At 32.0% G+C, this 24,656-nt stretch overlaps 1 protein-coding gene and 1 long non-coding RNA gene across 3 annotated transcripts; both read left to right on the top strand.

Annotated features, from left to right (window-relative positions):
- Window positions 1-386: 386 nt before the first annotated feature.
- On the top strand, window positions 387-8,113 carry LOC143072303 (heterogeneous nuclear ribonucleoprotein 27C-like). Of its 2 annotated transcripts, XR_012977127.1 has the most exons (5): window positions 387-528; window positions 4,644-4,684; window positions 5,245-5,411; window positions 6,319-6,411; window positions 7,292-7,634. XR_012977127.1 is itself a non-coding variant. In XM_076247173.1 (4 exons), the coding sequence occupies exons 1-4, from the start codon at window positions 506-508 to the stop codon at window positions 7,325-7,327; spliced, it is 267 nt and encodes an 88-aa protein (XP_076103288.1). In that variant the 5' UTR covers window positions 387-505; the 3' UTR covers window positions 7,328-8,113. The 2 variants fall into 2 exon arrangements, 1 of the variants encoding a protein (XP_076103288.1); XM_076247173.1 differs by lacking the exon at window positions 6,319-6,411 and having other exon boundaries at window positions 7,292-8,113.
- An 11,440-nt stretch (window positions 8,114-19,553) lies between these two features.
- LOC143072302 (uncharacterized) lies at window positions 19,554-21,272 on the top strand. Its single transcript, XR_012977126.1, has 3 exons — window positions 19,554-20,174; window positions 20,849-20,947; window positions 21,194-21,272. It is a non-coding gene; the product is annotated as an uncharacterized LOC143072302 (long non-coding RNA).
- The last annotated feature ends 3,384 nt before the right edge of the window (window positions 21,273-24,656 follow it).

The following is a 24,656-nucleotide window of genomic DNA, read 5'->3' as shown; positions in this document are numbered from 1 at the left end:
GAAGCCCATGATGTGTTGATTAAGATTTCGTTAAAATTTTCTGTATAGTTAAAGAGATGATAGAGCTAAATTCATTCAAGTGAACTTACCCTGATTTTGCCACTAATTACATAATAATTGATTACATAATGATTGCATAATAAAAATATTGCATTTATTTAAAAGATTAACCTTTTATCTATCTATATATACCTCTTTTATTATTTTCTATGCATTCATAAGAAAGTTACAGCATTTCAAAGGTTAGTGATTGGAAGTAAAAAAATCTTTGTATTGTGCTACCTTAAATAAAGAATTTATTATTATTATTATTATTATTATAATGGGACGAAAATAGCATGGACGAGTTTGTCTATGTTATTAATCGACAAATCAGCGGAGTTTCCCGAAACATTCCGATCTTTCTTATCATTACAGAAGACGCCATTACAAGAACAATCTTGTCTCTTGGCTCCATAAACGAAACAAAGAATTAAAAAGATACTAAAATACAACCATCATCACAATGGCTGGTAGAGACGATCCAGGGTAAGATACTATTAATTTTTAATATAGCTGTGCCGATTATGATGATTGGAAATGGAAAATAAGCGAAGCACATATACGGAATTTATTTGGGAAATCCCCTTCAAAACATTATTTCCCCTGTCGGTGCCAAAATGTTGAAAACTATTTATGTATGAACGTATATTAACATAAAATAACACACATTGGCATACTTATTATATGTAAATTATCATTTGATAAGAATGTGAATAGTATATTGTTCATATCAAATCTATTTATAGAATACATTCTCAGAATCTGAGACTTGAGATAAAAACCGACACAAGGCAAAATACGACGAATGTAATAAGAGAAGAAATGTTACATAACATTTTTAACAGTCATTAATGAAGAACAATGATTAAATGTTGACAAAGAATAAGGCTACCAAGCAGTGATGCAAGGCCGTAGCTAGGCATCTTATTTTAGTGAGGCAAAATAATTGAGCCGAGCGAAGCGAGGCGAAAATTTTTTTTGGAGGGTATGAAATGAATGGTGAAAAATCCGGCTTTCTAGGCATTTTTAGAGAGTTTGATAATATTTTGAATTTGGACACTTTTTATATATTTTTTTTAATATTTTAAGACTTGTACTAACACCAAATTTTTAACAACTTTATTGATCTTTATTTAAATTTATATGTAAGGTTATCATCCAAATATCACTGATTTGAGTCTGCTGCCGGAACATAGAACACACATCGATTCAATAGAGTTTGCCAAATTTTTCTATGGCCCAGTCTGCACCAAAAACTTTTGAAGGTACTAGTCCAGTGGACTAGTAATTATTTAAATTTACTAGTCCTGAATAATTTCCACTAGTCCGACACCGGTGAGGGTCGCAAAGCGACCCGAACCAGCTAGGGGGGTTTGGGGGCATGCCCCCCCAAAAAAATTTTGAAATGTTAGATACAAAATCCTGCATTTTAAGCACACCTGAAAGGGTTTAAGCTGGTTGAAAATTATTTTTGTTTAGCTAATTTTAAGGATTTTACATTTGCATAAAATTATTAAACAAGGAAAACTTCCTACACTATTTATTTTTAGTCATCATAAGTTCATAACAAAAACAATGTCAGAGTTTCCAAGTAATTTATAGTTTTTTTTATTCCTCATAGTCTTTTAATAATTGCTTCAGTTTTAATTTAAACATCCCTTTAAATAGCAAAATTGGTTTTGTTATTTTCTTTGCAGTACATTCAAAACATTAGGAATTCAGTTCAATTCAAAGTTTTATTGCCATATAAACTTTACAGTTTGTGACATATAACAACAAAAATAAATAAAGACAATAACTAAGTAACTCAATATATATATACAAATTCAGGTAAATATTAAAGGGTCCCCTGTCCTCAGTTCCATTGACTTTTTTATAAAGGATAATAGTTTTTTCACTTGGGTTAAAAGTTAAAGTATATTTATAAATATGTCATTGTCAGTGAGATTAGCAAATGAATTATTTTCTCTGTTAATGCAATTAAAATATGTTAGTCTAATATTTGAATTGTAAGAACAATTTATTAATAAATGTTTTTCATCATCTAGTACTTTGAATTTTTTGCAAAGTGAGGAATTTGAAAATGCCTTCCTTTTTCAATTAATAAATGTATGGTCACTGATTCTAAGTTTTGTAATCAATTTTCTAAATTTAAAGTTTGAGTTAGAGAGGTAAGGTTTGATCAATAGATTTGGATCAAGTCCTTTATACAAATTTAATTTACTTTTATCATCAATATATCTCAACTTATCCATCAACAGGTTGTTGTAGTATGAGTTTATTTATTAAGGATGACGGTTATTCTTCCAACTACAGGAGATCCGAAACCCTCTGGTCCTGGTTACCTCGGATTTTTTGCTTGTTCAGAAACGTCATCATTTGATCTCTTTCGTTTTATAGCCTTTCCTGGCTTTGCCCCGTCGGTACATTGAAGAATGTTTACGTTCTCCGGTCTTTCTAATTACCAAAAAAATCGAAGTGTACCAACACGATGTTGTTAAGATAACTCATAATGACATAAATCTATTTTAATAACTTTATCGATGATGTGAAGTAAACTAGAACATTTTTATAACATTAAAGATATATAATTAATCGGGGGAAAACTTGTTAGTCTTTTCGTTTATAAACAATTGCCGTCATTATTAGAAAATTTAATGTGTCCGTGTTGGTCCACTTTCTACTGGTTATAAGACAGATCGAGTTACCGGAACTATTGTGACTGGTTTTCGTTTCTGTTTCACTTCCTAGGGAAATGTACAATTATCGATCTCGATAGTTTAGACTTCGTTACTTGTCAATTTTAACTTCCAATATGTTCAAATTTCAAATAACATAGAAAGGACGTTATATTTCTTACTAGTCCGGTCGGGCTAGCGATAAATAAAATTTACTAGTCCGAGCTGAAAATTACTAGTCTGGGGCATCGGGCTAGTGGTTAACGTCGCAGACTGATGGCCGGTTCAGTCAACTCGTTTCAGAATCATAATTTGGTCTGCTGATATCCTTATCGCGATGAACATGGCAAGCCCGCACAATCTCTCGCCACTCATGCATGCTCTTTTCCAAGTTTTCAGTCGTTTCAGGGCAGTCTGTGTTTCTAAAGGAAGCACATTATCATCAACACAATGATCAATGTCTTCTTCCAATTCCTTCTCCATCAGCAATTTGGTAGCAGTAAGTTTTGTTTGCAAAAGGGAATTAAGCTTTCCTGTAAGCACCATCATACAGTTGCAGTTACAAAATATTAAACTCGCTTTTATGCTGACAAAGAGTAGACAAACTAGGGATAGAATGAGATAAGATTAATGTATGATTCTATCTATAGAGTATATATAATATGGGTACAGGGGAATTGGAATGGAGTTTTTGACGTTTACATATGTAGGTCCATAATTTCAAATTATTTCTGGAAATAGTTGGTGGTATTTTAGTTCCAGAATCTATAAATTTAGGGGTATAGGGTGTCCGATTCCGAAACCCCGAATATAAAGAAACGAAATTCCGTAGTCCCGAATGAGTGAAGACAAAATCCTGTGTTAAAGGTTCTTCCATTCCTCCATAATATCAAATTGGAATATGGGATATTCTTTCAATTTTTAAGGTTAAAGAAACATGGATAGAAACTAATCCATGCATGTTTCATATTATTTATATTTTATTTATCTGTAAAGAGAAAGATTAAAGTTCGTGAAATGAATACGCAGACAGGACTGCCCCTTGCGATGACTTGATTTGTCAAAAGTTGGTGAAACGGAGAAATGAATACGCAGACAGAACTGCCCCTTCGGAATACCAGTACTTGATTTGTCAGTCTACTTATCGTTTTTGGATTGTTCTAATGAAGTTATATACAATACTCAGACTCTGTTCACAAAAAAAAACTAGTTTACTAGAATTATTCCTTCTTTACCTTCAGTGTCGCTTTTCCTTTTCTGCAAGAGCCTGTTTTTAACTAGAGATCCATGATGATTATCATTACTAGGTTAATGTTATCGCGAAACATCACCCGTTGAGATGCTGAGTTATATCCAGGAAGAATAGTTTAAAAGGAATGATGACAAGTTATATAGAAATTAAGGTTGAGACAGAACAACAAATGACTATTATATTGATATATATGTATAAAAAAATAATCAGTGTCGAAATTTTAGTGAGGCAATTGCCTCACTTGCCTCAAGGGTAGCTACGGCCTTGGTGATGGGAATTCTTTTTAATGGATGTGTACATCTATCAGGTCAAATAAAAATATATGTGTGGTTCCAGTAACCCTACCGTCCCTACTTTTTCGGCTTAAAAGTAGCCTACTCTAAAGATTTTATTGTAATTTTTCATTAAGCACTGTTAGTCAGAATATTGCTCCCATAGACTCAATGTAAAAAAAAAATCCCTACCTACCTACCCTAACTTTTTTCAGATGTAACTGGAACCACACATACTTTTTTATTTGGCCTCAGATACAATGTATACTATTGACCATGTCCTCAAAATTCTAAAAATATAATAAGATGATAAAGTTGTAAATAGATTTCTGTTGTACCATACACTAGTTATAAATTAAAACATGTATAATATAAATATGAAAAAAATATATTTTTCAGTAAATTTTTTGTTGGAAACCTCAGTTGGAACACAGACAATGGTAAGATATAAATTAAAAGAACTTTGATAATGAATGAGTGTATATTTCAGCTTAAATATAAAAAAAAAAAGATGTGGTATGATTGCCAATGAGATAACTCTCCATAAGAGACCAAAATGACACAGAAATTAACATTTATATGTCACCGTACGGCCTTCAACATTGAGCAAAGCCCATTATGCATAGTCGACTATAAAAGGCCCCAAAATGACAATGTAAAACCATTCAAAGCTTATTATAGCTAATAATACATTTGTTTACTATGCCAGCACCAAATAAAGCTTATTTATGTACATGTAGCTATATATGTATACCTGTAATACATTCATTTACATATGTTAAAATACCATATATACTTGCGTATGACTACAATATATCATGGCCTATTTCTAACTTTTAGTGACTGTCACGTGTGAGCCTGTGAGGAGATGATAAACATTTGTTTACATGGATCCAAAATAAAATCTATGTGTGTATTTTCTTTCTGTAAATAAAATTTTAGAAAATATTGATATGGGGCATGTGATGTACAGAAAAAAATGATTTTTTACTTTATCTAGATGTGTTGTGGAGGTACTTCAGTAGATATGGAGAGCTCAGTGATGCAGTTGTCATCATGGATAGACAGACAGGAAGATCAAGGGGGTTTGGTTTTGTCACTTTCCGTGATCCACAATGTGTAGATGAAGTACTCCATGAAGGACAGCATACGATTGATGGCAGACAGGTAAATGTCTAAACGTTATAACTAAATATTCAAATGCTTGGCTTTTACACTCATCCCCGTTTACTAAGGTCTTTTTTTTTTTAAAGAAAATTGGTTTTGTCAAGGGAAATTATTATTAGGGAATATACATGATCAAAATTTTTTGGTTTACCAGTTTGTCCAAATGTTATTATGGGACCAATCAATCACTGACCTACTAGTATTTAAAAAGGGAATGATAAATCCATGCCGAAGTAACCTTTTTTTGTTGTAAACCTGCAAGAAATAGATTTATGCAACAATTTCAAAAGATCTTGATTAGCAAACAAAAAAGATTTCTGAACAAATTCACAGGACTCTATAGGTTAATTGAGAAGAAATTATTTTAAGATATAAAAAAAAGAAAGTAATATCATTTCTCTCTTAAAGTGCTAGTGCAATTTAAACTTATCACTGGGTCAAAATAAGTAAACTGATAAAATGTGCAGGTGAACTATACATATTTTTAATTTGGTTCATAAAAATGATAAATACATCTTTACATCAGTGATTGGGAAGACGATTTTACAAATATTAATATAAAATTGGGTACTTCAATTTCCTTCATGTCTTCCTTTTTCTTACATTATTTTCTAATGACTGAATTGGCCGCTCTTTTCCCAAACACTGGTAAATGGCATTTAAAATTGTTATGGATTAAAATTCGTAATTTTTCTATTAAAATAGATCCCATTGTAAGATAAGATAATTATATAAATATAATTATGGGACTTAAAATACACCAGTAACAAAGAAAATGCTTTAACACAAATTACATGTTTACCTTGTATGAAAATAATCTGAGTCTTCTTTGCAGCTTAAAATTGTATCAGGTCTGATCATAAGAAATAAAAATACAATGTAGATCAAATTAATTACTATTATTTAGGTGCTTCCCTAAAGAATAATATGCCTGTCGGAGAGGAAGGAGAAAGAACAAGGCAATATCAAGCTACGTGTTTAAGCTTAACAGCAACGAATGGTAAAGCTCGTGTTAATTTAAGATGCGTGGACTTGATCTTGAATAAACGGCTGTTTACACTTCAAAATTAAAGAGTCCTTTTTACGATGTTCAGGTAGAACGTTAAAATTGACCTCCAAGGTCATGAACTCTTTTTAAGAAGCTGATAATGTACAGGTTATAGAATTAAGAATAATTGAGGCTGTGCATTTTACTTTGCAGTAAGGTTTGTATAGGATCTAGCATCATAAACATAATAACTTGCTTATCTGACACACATTTATAGAAAAAAGTAGGATTTATATATATATTAAACAGTGGAATCTGTCTAAATATAATACCTGATTTGAAAAATAAATTTGGAATGTGAACAGAAGACATGTTAAATTAACATTTTTCTAGAGTTCAGCAAATACTTAAGTGAACAAAATCCATCTTTCTCAAATCCAACAACATTCTTCTTTTTAAAGTAATTTTCATTAACCTGTGTCCAGAATTTGTTTTAAGGTTCCAAAGCAATGGTTTTACTTTTATCATGAAATAGTTTTGTTTTAGTCTGTTGTCTATCTTTGTTTTTAAGTCAGCAGCATATTAGAATATTATAACTCGCTCAAATTTCATAACAAAATGATTTCTTTTTTGACACTAAATGTCATTGAAAGATCTCACTTTTGCTTCCAAGCAGCAAACCTAATCTGATTAAATTAGAAAGGTTTCATTGTATATTTATCTGTCAGACAATCAAGTGAATTTTATGAAGCTGTGTACATACATATCCAAACAAACTAGCATTTGTTATCGGTCCAAGTGTATAGACTTAGAATTAATCCACTCAAGTCTGGAATCCAATCGTTGCATTTTGATAATATTGAATTTAATTTTTTTTTCTTCAATCTTGTAGGTGAATGCCAGACCCTGTAACAACAACAACAGATAGGCAGGATTTGAAGAGGAACAGACAAATGTTAACACTGTTAACACGTACTGTTAAATAACAGAAAACATTATATCATAATTTATTATGTTGAAAGATCATGTTTCTATTCATGTTTTAATTCGTGTGACAACTATATTTTTATCATAATTTATAAATTGTAGACTGAAAATTTTATTATCTTAATGCTCTTTTATACAGTATACTGTAGTTATTTTTTTATGTAAAAGTGTCTGTATGAGATCCAATTTCATGAATTCAGGTACATTATTAACAATATTTGTTCAAATAAATCAGAAAAACAACAAGATCATTCTCAAATTTGCTTATCATTGTAAGGTTCAAAGCTTTTTTTCTGAGTTATTTTGTTTTACCATTTTCAATCCTTAGATTTGGACCTATCACATGAATTAGTGAGTGAGTTACACTGGAAATTGGCACTTGAAAAATCTCAACTTGTATAATTTGATTCAGATTTTTTTTTTTAATTTGCGAAGGGACTAAAAAGTGTTAAAATTGTGGAAAGTAGTATACATTATACTTACAAATCAATAAGTTATGTGGTTTGAAAACAATCAAAAGTTCTTTTATTTTTTATGAGAAAGTCTGCATTGTTGGGTTGATACCCAAATGAACTTTGAAGATTCGAGTCGTCTTTATATACTTTCATCTCGGGTACTGAATGAAAGCTCACTCACTCATTTAGATTTTTTTTTAAGAAAGCATTTATATATATACATTATCTTTGTGCATCATTGTCTTAAAAAAGTAAAGTTTTAAATCTTAGAATTGGATTTGTTGTTTGTTTGTGACATTCTTCATACATCCGTTTATGGGATGTATTATGCTATACCGTTGTCCGTCTGGCTGTCCGTCCATTGTCAACATGACATTAACTCAAAATTGCTTGAACCAAATTGCATAATACTTTAGTGTTGAATTGTTCATATTTAATGACATGAGCTTTTTTTTGTTTTTAATTAATTTGAGATATTATGTTTCTGAGTTGTGGGATTTTATTCATTAAAAAAACAGGGATTTTCCAGTTTTCTGACAATAACTCGAAAATACTTTCACAAATTTGCAAGAAACTTTGGTTGATTGTTTATATCAATTGACATGAGCTCCCTTTTAATTTTTATAAATTTCAGATTTTACGTTTTTGATTTATGGAGTTTTATTCATTTTAAAAAAGGGGGGATTTTCTAGTTTTCAGACAATAACTTTGGATAATTGTTTACATCTAATGATGTAAGCTCCCTTTCAATTTTTATAAATTTTAGATTATACACTTCCTAGTTATGTGAGTTATGAGATTTTTTTCATAAAATAGGGGTGATTTCCTGTTTTGGACACCTTTAAAGTGCTTTGAACAGTTTTCATTAAACTTTGGAGACTGATTTATATCAATTGATATAACCTCCCTTTAGTTTTTCACAAATTTATTACATGACATTGAGAAATTATTGAACTTTATCCTTAGAATATGCAACAGGTGTATCATGCGCTCATGGCACAGCTGATTATTTGTCTTGACAAAGTTAAAAAAAAAAGCGATACTTAGGTTTGCTGTTTCTTACGACATCAGCCCCTACAATATATGAGTTTGTGGTTAGGTCAAGTTTATGGGGTACTTCTAGTGGTAGGTCAATGATATTTGGTATGCAGTTGTAATAGCATTCAGGCATCTCATTTCCATCGGAGAGATTATTTGGCCCCTCCCCCTCAGACTATTGACTTGAAACTATTGCTTAGTTTACCGTTTACATGTACAAGTTTGTGATGAGAGTATTGGCACATCTAAAGACATTTTTTTTGGTCCCCCCTTCAGACATAGTTCATTGAATGAATGTTTTGCATCAGTTAAAGAAAAGCAAGTTTAAATGTAAAGTCAATGACATTTGGTATTCAAGTGTATTGGGATTTGCAAGTCCCATTTCCATGGAGATTATATGACCCCACCCTCTCATGGTCCATTGATTTTGAATCTTTTACATATCTTACTAGTTTAGGTTAGTTTAAAGGGAATCACTAATGGTATGACTCGATTTATTTCACTTGACTGGGCGGAGTTTAACCGATTCGCTCACAATAAACCAGTCCATCTATAGATAGGTGTTTTAGGAAAAACTCATCAATGAAGTGTCCAGTCATTGTTTTTTAAAATTCCTTTGATGACACTGATAGGTGATTAGAAATCAGTAATAATTATAACAGCTATCATCCTTATCACACACATCTTCAAATAGACTGTCCTTATGCAAATTAAAATGTAAGCTCAACCCGGTCAGTTGAAATGACATTGGTAATAAGTCAATGGTATTTGGTATGCAGTTTTATAAGCATTGACATTTCACATTTCATTGGAGGTTATTTGACCCTGCACCTTCAGTCATGGTTCATTCATTATACCAACAAAATCACAAAACGAGACACATCTCTGTGTCATCAGATTATGGCAAAAAAGAATCACAAACAACATAACATACAGCCATTTGAGTGAAACATTGTTTCAACGGTAGGCAGGTGTTGACAACTCAGTGAATGAATGCATTATAGTTGTTTTAAAATTTCCGTGTCATTTGGTCTCTGGTGGAGAGTTGTCTCATTTGCATTCATACCAAATCTTTTTTATGCCCCACCTACGATAGTAAAGGGGCATTATGTTTTCTGGTCTGTGGCTCTGTTTGTCTGTACGTCCGTCCGTTCAAGTTAAAGTTTTTGGTCAAGGTAGTTTTTGATGAAGCTGAAGTCCAATCAACTTGAAACTTAGTACACTTGTTGGTTATGATATGATCTTTCTAATTTTAAAGTCAAATTATACGTTTAACCCCAATTTCACGGTCCACTGAACATAGAAAATGAAAGGGGGAGTTTCAGGTTAAAGTTTTTGGTCAAGGTAGTTTTTGATGAAGCTGAAGTCCAATCAACTTGAAACTTAGTACACTTGTTGCTTATGATATGATCTTTCTAAGGAGTAGGGGCAATAAGGCCCTTATTTGGCCCAAAAATTACTGCAAATTTAAAAGTTATACATATTTAATTAGAAATAATGAAAAGTATCTCAGGTAGAAGGTGTTCAGAAAATCAAAATAATTTTGGACATTAAACAAGTTACCATGGCAACAAATCATGCCTTAATTTGCATATTTTGTAAAATTTTGTGATTTTCCTTGTTTTTCATCAAATTTTTAAGTATATTTTCGATTGTAAAAGTATGTGCACTCCCAAGAAACAACTTTATATTTGGTGAGATTTTGTCAATAGTAATGATAAAGCTTCAGTTAAATTATTTTGTTGTTTCTTGGCTGCGCACGATGTTTCTACAACAGAAATAAAGATAGAAAACTGCATAAATTCTGAATTTTCATCGTTTTTGTGAAAACAGTATATATTATGACGTAATTGTGACGTCATCACATAAGAATCTTAATGTTTTTCATTTATATTTCTTGACCCTATGCATTTCTAAAGATTATGTTCCAATTTGAAAAAGTTATCAAACATTTTATTTTCTTGGGCCAAAACCAGGCCTTAATGCCCCTACTCCTTTAAAGCCAAATTAGACTTTTGACCCCATTTCACGGTCCACTGAACATAGAAAATAAAAGGGGGAGTTTCAGGTTAAAGTTTTTGGTCAAGGTAGTTTTTGATGAAGCTGAATTCCAATCAACTTGAAACTTAGTACACTTGTTGCTTAGGCAGCAACCATTTGATTTTCTGGGGGGGGGGGGCTATGGTTTTTTTTTCTGTGCAAACTTTTTTTTTCGCCTGTGGCGAAAAACAATCTATTTTTTTCGCAACAAGTCGAAAACAATTTTTTTCTTTCAATTTTAGCATTACATATAGTGGCAGCTGAGGGTGAAACAAACAATTTTTTTTTCTCAGAATCAAAAACAAATAATTTTTTTCTCCAAAAACTGGAAACAAACTTTTTTTTCCAAAAAAAACCATAGCCCCCCCCCAGAAAATCAAATGGTTGCTGCCTTATGCTATGATCTTTCTAATTTTAAAGCCAAATTAGACTTGTGACTCCAATTTCACGGTTCACTAAACATAGAAAATGAAAGTGGGAGTTTCAGGTTAAAGTTTTTGGTCAAGGTAGTTTTTGATGAAATTGAAGTCCAATCAACTTGAAACTTCTATAATACTAAAATTACGAGGTCCAATTTGTCAGCCGTCATCACGTAAAAACGACGAATCAAAGAATTCAACTTTATATATAACTAATATAGTACAAAGGTGTAGATTAAAAATTACACCACCCCAGGCCCTTTTGTTTTCCACGTAATTAATATTGCCAATAATTAAGAAGTTCCGGGTCGAGTCCGATACCGATACCAATAGTATATTCACCTGTTACCTATTACCTTATCTGTACGTTCCGCATCTGACAGGCGCACCACCAAACGGTGTATTCAGGATTAATATGCTATATACACGGGTCATAATCACAGAGTGGACACTATTAAATTGTCAAATTGTTACCTATTGTATTATTTTAATCAGTAAGACTTTCTAAGATAACAATACGAATACTAAAAATCTGTGACTAAAAATAAGGCGTATAGGTACAGTTTTCAATTTGTTAGCGGGCATGACATAAAACAGCGAATCAAAGAATTCAACTTTATTTATAACTAATATAGGACAATGCTGTTGATTAAAAAATACTCCATTCCAGGACCTTTTGTTTTCCAAATAATTAATATTACCAATAATTGATAAGTTCCAGTTCGACGGGTTCAAACAGAAAGATTTGAAACTGTGTATCTTATAATCGGCATGACTTTAGATGACAATACTAATACTAAAATAAGGCTTGCGCATAGTTATATACTTTAATTCAATCACGGACCCGCGATATCACGGGTATTACCTTATCTGTACGTTCCGCATTTGACAGGCGCACCACCAAACGGTGTATTTAGGATTTTGCTATATACACGGGTCATAATCAAAGGGCTGACACTACTAAATTCAATCATTGTCAAATTGTTCCCTATTGTAGCTTTATTCAGCAATCAGCAAACAGAAAGATTTGAAAGCAGAGAAAACTGTGTATCTTATAATCGACATGACTTTATCAGATGACAATACCAATTACTAAAATAAGGCTAAGGCATAGTTATATACTTTAATTCAGTCACGGACCCGCGATATCACGGGTGTATACTTGTATTACATATGTTCCCTATAGTATAATCTTTCTAATTTTAATGCCAAATTAGATTATTACCCAATTTTTACAGTCCATGGAACATGGAAAAGGATAGTGCAAGTGGGGCATCCGTGTACTTTGGACACATTATTGTTTTTTTATATCTTAAGAAAAATTGAATTATTAAGCTACATGAAGTTATACATTTAAATCCAAATTAAAGACGCTAAAAGACCTATATACAGATAATTAGGTAAGGAGGCTTCTAGGGGGGAAAACCTCAAGCAGAATGTTTCTCTATTTCATTGGTCATGTCTGAACATCCTGAGGCATATATTTTGTTTATTCAAGACGAGAACAAATATATAACAATAAAAGAAAGATGATTTATTACAAGGGTCTTTTGACACAGCACAATTTATGTAGAAAGTCGGAATATTCAACAAAACATGACGTCCCTGAAGGCTCTATCGGCTAAGATAAAGGTTCAGATGTTTATTATTAAATGTACAAGACACAGATGATGATTTCATAAGATTGGTTACTTTAAGCTTTTAGCATATTTTACTTCGAGATGGTCTGTTATTATGACCCGCCTCAAGGGAAGGGACATTAAGTTATACCCAGTCCCCTGTCCATCTGTCTGTCCCAAAATTGGTGTCCGTTCAATAACAGTTTGAATTTTGGTGGCATCACTTTTACTGTTCTAGAGTTATTCCACTTTACAAATTGAAAATTCCTGAATTTTTCGTTTCAGTTCTCTTACTTTAGTTTGCCTGAACCAAATGTTTTAAAACTTGTACATAATGCTTATTATCACACAAAAGACATGACAAAACAGATCAAGTTTGAATTTGGTGGTGTGACTTTTACCGTTCGAAAGTTATATGCCTTTTACAAATGGAACAATTGCTGTTCTCTAACTAAAGTTTGCCTCAACCAAATGTTATGAAACTTATGCAAAATGCTTATTACAATAAAATACAAATCAAGTTTAAATTCTGGTGGTGTCACTTTTACCGTTGTAGAGTCATGCCTGTTTACAAATGGAAAAATTGCTGATTTTTTTTTTCATTTCTATCCTCTAACTTAACACACAAATGTAGGGCGAGAATGTCAGAAATTTTGGTAGCATTAGATCAATACAAGGTCAATTAATTGTGTATGATGTAACCTTGTAGTAAGTTTTCTTGAGGCTGAATGGATCAAATTAGAACAGTGGTCAATTTTTATACGACCGCAAAAATTAAAAAAAAAATTGGTCGTATATTGGTATCACCTCGTCAGCGTCGTTTGAAGACAGATGGTTTCCTGATAATAACTTGAGTATAAATAAATAGAAATCAAATAAAATTTTAAAGGGAAACTTCGCAAAAAAATCAAAAATTGATATTATGTTCATTCTGTATAAAAATGCTCAAATTCATAGATATTAAAGTTTTATTCCGCTAGATAAGCGATCACCATCGATTTTAAATTTAGAGTATTAATTCTCTGAGTTCCGCCATTTTGTCCTTCTTTCCCGATTAATGAAACGATATGTCTATAAACCACAAAGAAACAAAACTACAGTAACCGATGTAGTCGTAATTGCGTGTCGATATCTTGTCAATCGTACGGTTGTTTTATCCGGCTAACTAACCATGGTCTGTTGTTTTTAAACTTGATATTGGAATTAGGTGAAAAGTCAAAGTTGAAATCATAAATAAGTGTTCCGTGAAAATTGTTTTCGAAAATCTAATTTGTTCATAATTCTTTAAAGTAATAAACCGTTTTCAAATAAATTTTTATCTTCCCTCTTCTGATTACCAGCATGGCTAAAGGTATTACTTCCAAAGGTATTGTGAGGGGTGTGAGGTGACACGTCCAGGTATTCAAGCGATTTCCTGTCGGGCTTGCAAGTTCACGCATCGTTTCACTTCTGCAGGTATTGATCAGTGTACACGGCTGATAACATTTAACTTTCCATTTTGAACTATCAGATGTATAATATACAACTCTGTCTTACTTGTCATTACCAAACTCATACGCTTGTTTATAAATAACATTTCTGGTGTAAAGAATATTATTCATAAAAATATAAATAATACCCAAAAAATAAGATTTGATGAAATTAAAATCTATTTAAATATTTTTTCCCAGGGTGAATTTGGGAAAATGTAATATATACTCATTGTCAAAAGTGAAGGACAGATTGGAACATACCAGAAATATTGATTTAAAAATATGTACGCACTTGCCGACGATTCGTTTATACGACTGGATAGAAAGTTACGGAACTATAGCGCAATTTACAATATATACATGTATACATTGAACATAAGAAAAAAACATATATTTTGAATAAATAGGGGTAAAAGTGTTGTAAATAGACTAGTCCACGTATGCCAACAGTATGTAATCATCGAATGTCGATAGACTATTGTATACCAGAAGAACAAGAAGAGAACCAATTTGATTTAAATACAGGTCGATGTATAACTTTTGCTTTGGTACATTGAAGTTGTGGACATAGTAAAATCACAGATTTATATTTCAATAAGATTGTTCTCGAACAAAGGAAGGAATTCGTCATCACAATTGTTATATATGCCACTGGACGAACACTAATTATCCCGAAGGGATGTGAATATTTTGCTGGGAAACTTTTGAGTATCAAAGTTTCAAATTAATTTCGGGATTTATTTTTTTTCTTGGTATTCAATAACAGAAAAAAGAAAAATTACTTGTCCGCTAAATAGGAGTATTCTTGTCAGATGAAAGACTTTTAGTTATATTTAAAAAAAAATAGGGAAATATGACATTAAATTGGTTCTGTCTTTTTTTTAAACATCGTTAAAAAGATGTGTGTCTAAGGTGAACGCCACAAGAACCCTGTAATACTAGTACGAGAGTATAGCATGTAAACATTCCTTCTCAATAATATGGTTGTATTGGAAATCTTTTCATACAGATTGACAACTCATTGTCCGATATGCATGTAATATTTGCCACATGACGCCCATAGTTCTTTCTACCATCATCATCTTATTCTTTGATATTGCTGTCAACATCGATGGTTCACACCCAAACAAAATGGGAGTAATGGACCTTCAGAGCTTCTCCGTGTTATACACTTGTGAAATATATAGACGAAATTTCTGTATTGAAATGAATATACATCTCACAAACAGGATTTTCAAATAACGATTTTGAGTAATCACCTTACAAACCAATATAAACGTATGGCAAGATATCACCATGAAGGAATTTAGTTTTTGCCAGACACAAGAACTCATCACTATCATAAACGTATACGTATATATGCATACAATTTCAACTATCAAGAACAAGCGGTCGATGTCGATAGTCCGTTTTCTAACTGTTCGAGTTAGACATGTCACTTGTTCATTCTTGAAAGCCTTCATATTCCCCGTCTAACGATGGGAACTGTTTCTGATTGTGTTGACTATAAATGCTTGTATGGTAATTCTGTTGTTTATCTGTACAAGCGGTTGCATTTCCTCTCCTTTCCCAACAAACAAACGAACGAAACGCTACTAGTCTGCTTTCTCTGGAGCTCATCCTCAATGGCTCTTATACGTCAGGAAACTTACATGTATACTAATAATGATTGTTTTAAGAACAACGATGTATGGATGAACTATTCTAAATTCGTCAATATCAGTTATGCATGACTAAAATATAACTTTTATTACAACTACTGTATTACTTATTTGGATTAATGACGGCTATCATGTTCAACATAGCACAACTATTATCATACTAGAATTAAAAAAAAAATCCTCAAAAATCCTTAAAAAAAAATAATGCCTTAGCTTAGATAATTGGTATTTTTTCACAAAAAGTTCGTGTAAATGATTGTCAAATGAATTTAATTATGTAAGACTAAAATGTTAAAAAGAAACTAAAAAAAACCCCATGTATGTTGTATTTTTTTGTCAATTAAAAACTTTAAAATTGCAATAGTTTCATTAGCATTTAAACACAGCCAGATTTGAATACAAGTTAAGAAATTCCGGTAAAGTCAATGATATCAAACAGATGTACAATGGTATATCAAATTGGGTAATATTGCATTTAGTTTTTATTAAAGATTAAAACTACTATTTTTTACTTCATATTTGAATCTTTACGCAAATTGCCGCTAAGAAAGTAATCAAAAATTGTTTCCTTTTATTTTTATACATTTTCGGATTTACGAATCTGAATTTTATTTTCAATTAATTTACACAATTTAATTATTGAATCTTTATTCTCATCGTGTATTAAATCTTAGTGTATTAACATCGTGACATCATACTCTTTCTAATCCTTTCTGTATATCCTTTCCAAATAACAACATTTATACCTGTGTACGCTTGAACTCACACCTGCGGCTAAATAGCTAAAAGGTAAACGAATTGACCTCAAGCCGAGAAATATACAGTGACCTTTACAAAATAATATACACACTCTGCTCACACATTAGTTGCATTGAAATGATTATCAAAACAATAACGGTAAATAGACAAGTAAATAGTAAAAATGTTCAATAAATATTTTATGAATAAAATCTCAACAATAATTAATTAAATTTATTCAAAAACATTTACTAGAGACAGAGACATATAATTTTATAGGAGTTTAATTCAATGAATACAAAACGGTATATGCATATTCATTTTCGTTCATTATTATATTGTGGTTAATAACTACGACCATTCGTCAGCTGTGCGCTTTTAATTACGTATATTGTCGATAAGCTATAAGAGTTAAACAGATTTTATTTTTTCCCAGAATTCAATAAATCGGGCTAATACGTCACGACCCACTCGAGAATTCAACCAAAAAAGTTACAAATACTTGATTTTCTCCGTTATTAGAAGGAATATAAATTTAAAACTTTGCAAATGTGTTTTTTATGTTAAGATGAACATAATTAGATGATAAGTAAAAAATCGCGGAATTTCCCTTTAACACAATGTTTATAACCACAAAAGGAATATTTGGATTGATTTTGGTGGTTATGGTCCCAAAGGTTTAGGAATTTAGGGGGCCCAAAGACCCCCAAAACAAGCATTTATCTAGTTTCAGGACAATATTAAGTTGTGTATAAGTATTTTAATTGCTCTGAAATTGTGCCACAATGTTGAATACCATAAGTAGAAGGTTGGGATTTATTTTAAGGGTTATGGGGCAAACTGTCTAGGAATAAAGGGTCAACAAACTAGCATTTTTCTAGTTTTCGGACAATAACTTGTGTGTAATTATATGAATCTCTCTGACATTGTACCTCCAGGTTCCATATAACAAAGGGAAGGCTGGGGTTTATTTCCCCGAATATGTAGGAATTAGGGGCCGAAATAGGGTCCCAAAGAAGCATTTTCTATTTTACAGTCAATAACTTGTGTTTAAGTGTACGGATCTCTCTGAAATTATACTACAACGTTCCTTACTACGAAGGAAAGGCTAGAATTGGGGTTCTTGCTCCTAGGGAGGTTTCAATAAGTTGGGACCAAAAAAGGGCCTAAATAAGCATTTTTGTAATTTCTAGTCAATAACTTGTGTGTAAGTGTATAAATCTCTCTGAAATTATCCGCAAGTTTCCATACTACAAAGGGATGGTTATGGAGGGTTATGGCTCAAATCATTAAGCATATAGGGACAAAAAGGGGGAAAAACAAGTCTTGTTTTTCTGGTTAAAGGCAATTTAGACAATTTAAAAGCAGTGTAAGTGAGGCAATCCCAATTCCATTTTAAGAATACTGTAATATTTGTTTGATTACCTCCCTTACACTGCTTGAAAATCACGTATTAAGGAATGATGATTGTCTTGAGATGATTAGCTGTAAAAAAAAAATTAAGAAGTTCTATTAATAACAGAGACATATAATTGTATTATATGTCTCTGTTAATAAATATTAATTTTAACCATGACTGTATGTCATTTTATATTTTAATATTTTATGATGTATTTAAATGAGTAGTTATTGTTGCAAACTCCATTAAAAATTTGAATTGATGTTATTTTTTGAATAAGGGAAAGGTGAAGTGAAAACAAATTGGAGAGGAGGGGGGTTACAATTTTTCTCATTTCAGATTTCAGCAATTAAAAAGAAAATTTCTTCAAGTATTTTTTTGAGGGGATTAATATTCAACAGCATAGTGAATTGCTCAAAATAAAAAAAAACCCCACAAATATTAGTTCATTGGACCACATTCATTCTGTGTCAGTAACCTATGCTGTGTCAACTTATTAATCACAATCCAAATTCAGAGCTGTATCCAGCTTGATTCAATGTTGTGTCCATACTTGCCCCAACTGTTCAGGGTTCGTATAAAGCTGCGCCCTGTTTTAAGTCGATATCTACATTCCATTTGTCGTGTGATACTTTTTCAATCTCCACATTGAAGCAAAACTATCCTGGAACTCTCCTATTTAATTAGCTAAACTAGCCTTTAATTAGGCCATGATAGCTAATGCAATCACTTTGTGTATGCTTTTGTCTGTAAACTTCATTATATTTTCTTCAAAATTAGGTCAAGGTCATATGAACTCTGCTAGAAATACATGTTAACCCTGGAATGTCTCCTTCTTTACTAATCATTGATATTATGTTGAGAGTCCTAAATATAAAGCTTTCTTACAACTGTCACACAAACTTAACATTAACCAAGAAAACCAAACATTGACCAATGAACCACGAAAATGAGGTCAAGGTCAGATGACACCTGCAAATAAAGTTATCCTATTACTTATTATAAGATAAGTATTATTATTATAAGGCACAGCCTCGCATTTCCCCGTTTCTAAGCCTCATGCTTATATCGTTGAATAATATGTCAAGTCAATGCACTATTATTGTCTTTATATATTGTATTTTAATGCGAGAATGTATGAATGTTAACTGTATGCATGTATTTTGTTTGAAATGAAAATTTGAATAAAGAATTTATTATTATCATTATTATTATTATAATACGGATGCAAAGTGTTGTGCTTTTAAGAGTTATAATGACCGAACGTCATAAAAGTAATGATCGACGACGTTGATTGTTGTTGCCTAGGCTTTATGAATAGTCTGCAAACATTTGTTGTACGACGCGTACGTTGTTCATTTTGCAGCAGTCATGAGTTTTCAAATCGCATATTGTGGAAGTGAATGTTTCGAAATCGATGAACAGAAAGAACATGGTGAAAATAAGGACAACAATATTCAGACTAGATTACAAAACAATACAGAGGACGAAAAAATAGGTGAAGGCGCCAAAAGCTTTGCCACTGAGGTAACATCAAAATGGCTAAACTTTTCATTAAAGCTTCATGATTTCGTGAATACTAAATACAACCGTTATATAGAAGATTTTACTAATGACGAAGTAGAAAACAAAATTAAACGTAGAAGAAATTGCGCTCAGTTTGTTCTAAAACAAGTTGCAAATGAAAATAAATCTTCCTTATTACCGATTGTTTCTGGACACATTATAACGGACTCCAAGACAACGGAAACAGGCACTATCGCCTTGGATGAAAGACTGACAGAAGTCGAGGATGCTATAGTCCATCCTCCTGTGAAAATGTCTGGATTCCTGTCATCTGCAGTAATGCCGTGGACAGCAGACGCCAATATTGCCAATAACGAAAATGTTACTCCAGTAGAGCAGGTACAACCAGAAGGGTGCTTTTGTTGGCCTCTTGTTCGTCTGGTAAGTCTGTATGAAACATGTAAATGATAATTTAGCAAGGTTAAACAGAAGAATGTTGACTATTGAGCACAGTTTCAAAAGAAATGGTTTAAAATATGCGTAACACTATACCAGAGGAAAAAAAAAACGGACAACAAAATTTAAATTATTAACGGATACAGCAGATTTAACTTTTTAAGTCTGTTATTTGATTGGGATACATGACTATATATAGCTGTTATGTCATCTTTCCGTACATTTTAACTTGTGAAGGATAATCTAGGAAATTAAATGCTTTGAGAGCAACGCATCCCGCATTTGTTTGTAATTTATACCGCAACTGCATACATGCAATGTCAACTTTCGATCCTCGTAACGTTCACTCAGAAGTTAGTTTTAATTGTACAGTATTTCGAACCTTTTCTTGGTTCAATTGTTTATTCTCGCTAATGAATATTGTAATTATCGTAAAATAGAAACCATATGGGCTATTAATATAAAAAAGAAGATGTGGTATGTATACGCTCAAGACACCAATTCTGGCTGGTATGATTGTCAATGAGACAACTGTCCACAAAAGACCAACATGACACAGCAATATAGAAGTTTACATCTCTAAAAAAATATATATCTTCAAAGCTAATAATCTTCTTTTTTTTTTTGCGACTTTAACTTGAAGTCTTGTGTATTTTTAGATTTACAGAATACGGTACCGACTGTTTGACAAGAAAAAGGACAAGAAACTTCAGAAAAAAACAAAAATCTAAGGATTAGGAATATAGAGAAATACTACGGTATGTTTTCCCAAAATTAATTACGCATACTATTAGTCACTGGAAATTTACCTTGCAAAACCAACAAATAAAGTAATAAATCTTATTTTTAATTTATTTTTAAATCAATTACCTTTTTATACTTCTATATATTTAGCAAAAAAATTATATGGGTAATACGTAATGGTACAATATACGATACTTCTCGGTATAATTATGTGATAAATATTAGCCCTTTTAATTACTTGCAATCATTTTTCTTTTCAGATATTAAAAGCAGGAGACAGAAGAATAGCTTTGTCTGAATATTTTATTAATAAAAGAAAGTGCAAAAAATCAAAGTAAACTTTATTTAGAATCATGGCTACAGACACGCATGACAGAGAAAATTTGACATAAGGGCTTTTTCGGTGAAATTCACAAGTTTTTCTTACAAGCATCCTATATCCTTCCTTTTTCCAAAAGATATTCTCAAAAGTGGTGTGCATGTTCCTCATTGCGGGAAAACTTGTTCTGGTTAACGTGGCGATACATTTTTTTTTACCTTTAAAGGGACATTAGCTACAAGATATGAAACAAGCAAGAATATGATTTTATTTATTTCAATCATTTATAAAAGTGAAATATTGAACTAATATTTCGGTTTTAGCAGCTATTTGGTTCAATTTTGTCAAAATAAGCAAAGAAACATCGATGATCAGAATTATTGACTTGCAAGTGAATAATTTGACCTCATTGAAACCGTATTCCTGTGACCCTCAATTCAACCCATTGGCTAGAGATTGATTGTGATAGTCGTGTTAAAAAGAAAAGAATGTCATTTTGACCGTTGGCAGTCTTCGGAGGTCATCATGATAGACTATTAGATGGCGTCAAGTCTAAATACACACAACATATTATTCATCTCATCGAGTACATGCATTTTGACTATTTCAGGCTTATTGATTGTTTATACGTATTGGCATGTTATTAATCAAATATGAGAAATATGAGAATTTGAGTCAAATCGGTAAACATGAATTTGACAGCTAATGCCCCTTTGCATACAATACATTAATACCATGATGTTTTGTTTTGCTAGAATTTGCATACAAGCAAATTTTCAACCTAGCAAATTCAAATATGAATAAACATATGCTGGGTACAGACTATTGAATGACTCTGAAAAAATAATACAGAATTGTACAGCGAGGGATCGTTTGAGATTCGTACTTCGATATATAAATTGAGAATGAAAATGGGGAAAGTGTCAAAGAGTCAACAACCCGACCAAAGAGCAGAAATCTGCCGAAGTCACCAATGGGTCTTCAATACAGCGATAAAATCCCGCACCCGGAGGCGTACTTCAACTGGTTCTTAATTAAAAATGTGTATAAGTTCATTGATAATGAACGCCATTACTAAACTCCGAAATATATAATTGAACTGAAACTGTATTTGAAAATCGATATTTGTGTTTTACATTTGATATTTAGATTTACTGGTCTCAAAATCATACAAGAAAGTTTAACATATATCATAACGATGATTATAACATTGTTTATCCTTTATATTGACTAGTGATTAATTGTTGTGTTCGCTGAACACTGGAAAGTCCTGTGGCGAATATTTCGTTCACCGTTCTAGGACTTATACAAATTACAATGACTCTTAATTATTAGTGACTGGAAAGTAAGATGGTGATTGCGCTCAGCGAGAACGAGGACATAATGGATACGTCAGAAATAATACCCTTAGAATAAATAAAAAAAAAATCTACTTGTGTGGTACAATTTCAGGGCAAATGAAATACTTAAACACAAGTTATTGTGCTGAAACTAGATAAATGCTTGTTTTGGGCCCCTAATTCCTAAACCATTGCTACCATCATCACCAACATCAATCCAAACATTCCTTTCACAGTTATGAACCTTCTTTAAAAAATTCATAGAAATCCATTCACTTAAACTTAAAGTTATTGCCCAGAAACCAATGTGTCTTCTGAAGACGCAGACGACATCATACCATTATACAATCTCGAAAACATTTTTTGAAGTTGTATAAAAATAGCTACTAAACACAAAACGAAGCTTTTTTTATAAACTAATTTGCTGTGCTCAATAACAGAAAAGATCGATTTTGATATTGTGCAATACCAAAATGCATGCAGAAAACCCAATAGACAGAAATTGTATGCGAATATAATCACCAAAGAGATCTGAACAACTAAGTAAAAGTAAAGGTTAGTTACTGGAGCAAACTGTGAGCTGGTACAAAAAATGTATAGTCTTTCTCTTGACCTGTCACATATATAGTTCACATCATTTGAGTATATTTCTTCCAATTGTTTTTTTTTTATCTCACTTTACTTGGTATGCACATAGCAGAAGTGAGCTTAAACTTGAGTGAAACTATTTGTGGAAGCAATCATAAATCCAAGAATAACTAGAGGCTTTTAAAAGCCTGTGTAGCTCACTTTGGTCTATGTGCATGTTAAGCAAAAGACACAATTGAATTTGTTTTGGTAATGATGATGTGTTTGTAGATCTTACTTCACTGAAAATTCTTGCTGCTTACAATTATCTCTATCAATAACGAACTTGGCCCAGTAGTTACAATAAAAAATATTTTGTAGAAATTTACAAAAATTGTTAAAAATTGACTATAAAGGCCAATAACTCTTTATAGGGTAAATTGCCCATTTTGGACATGTTGACTTATTTGTGGGTTTACTTTGTACACTATTGCTGTACACAATTTATCTTTGTCTATAATAATATTCAAGATAATAACCAAAAGGTGCAAAATTGTCTTAAAATTGCCATATTGCCAACTCAGGGACAGCAACCCAACAACAGGTTGCCTGGTTGGTCTGAAATTTTCAGGACAAATAGATCGTGAACTACTGATCATGAACAATTTTATCCTGTCTAAATGCTTTGGTTTCAGAGATATGAGCCAAAAAACTGCATTTTACCTTATGAACTATTTTCAGCCATGTCAACCATCTTGAGTGGAGTCATCGGACACATTTTTAAACTAGATACCCTAATGATGGTTTGGTAAAATTTGTCAAAGCAGTTTAAGAGAAGATTTTTGTAAAAGATTACAAAATCTTACGAAAAATTGTAAAAAATTTGACTATGAAGAGCAATAACTCCTTAATGGGTCAATTTACCATTTTGGTCATGTTGACTTATTTGTAGATCTTACTTTACTGAACATCATTGCTGTTTACAGTTTATCTCTATCTATAATAATATTAAAGATAATAGCAAACCAGATGTTTTGCAGGGCAAAAGCTTTATACTACTGCAGAGGTTGAACCCGGAACAGTTGGGGCAAGTATGGACACAGCATTCAAGCTTGATATAGGTCTGAATTTGGATCATGATCAAACTTTTGTTTTGACATAATATAGGTTTCCGACACAACAAAATGTCGAGATCTTAAAAATATATTGCACTATGCTGTGCAATTGAAGATTTCTTCTTGAAACTTTTCAAAATTTTTTAGAAATTTTGAGAAAAAAAATTGAACCCTTTAAAAAAATTGGAACACCCCAAAACGTTTTAAATCCCCCCTTGGAGCTTGATCCCAGCCGATCCATTGTAATATTTGGAACCTTGTAGTACAATTTCAGAGAGATCCAAACACTTAAACACAAGTAATTGTCTGGAAACTAGAAAAATGATTGTTTCTAGCCCTTTTTTGGCCCCTTATTCTTAAATGGTATGAAAAAATCTATCCC

The sequence above is a fragment of the Mytilus galloprovincialis genome, chromosome 4, assembly GCF_965363235.1.
Source record: "Mytilus galloprovincialis chromosome 4, xbMytGall1.hap1.1, whole genome shotgun sequence".
In the NCBI taxonomy this organism is placed as follows: domain Eukaryota; kingdom Metazoa; phylum Mollusca; class Bivalvia; order Mytilida; family Mytilidae; genus Mytilus; species Mytilus galloprovincialis.
Note: the sequence above shows the minus strand (reverse complement) of the source record. Positions and strands in the feature narration are given on the sequence as shown.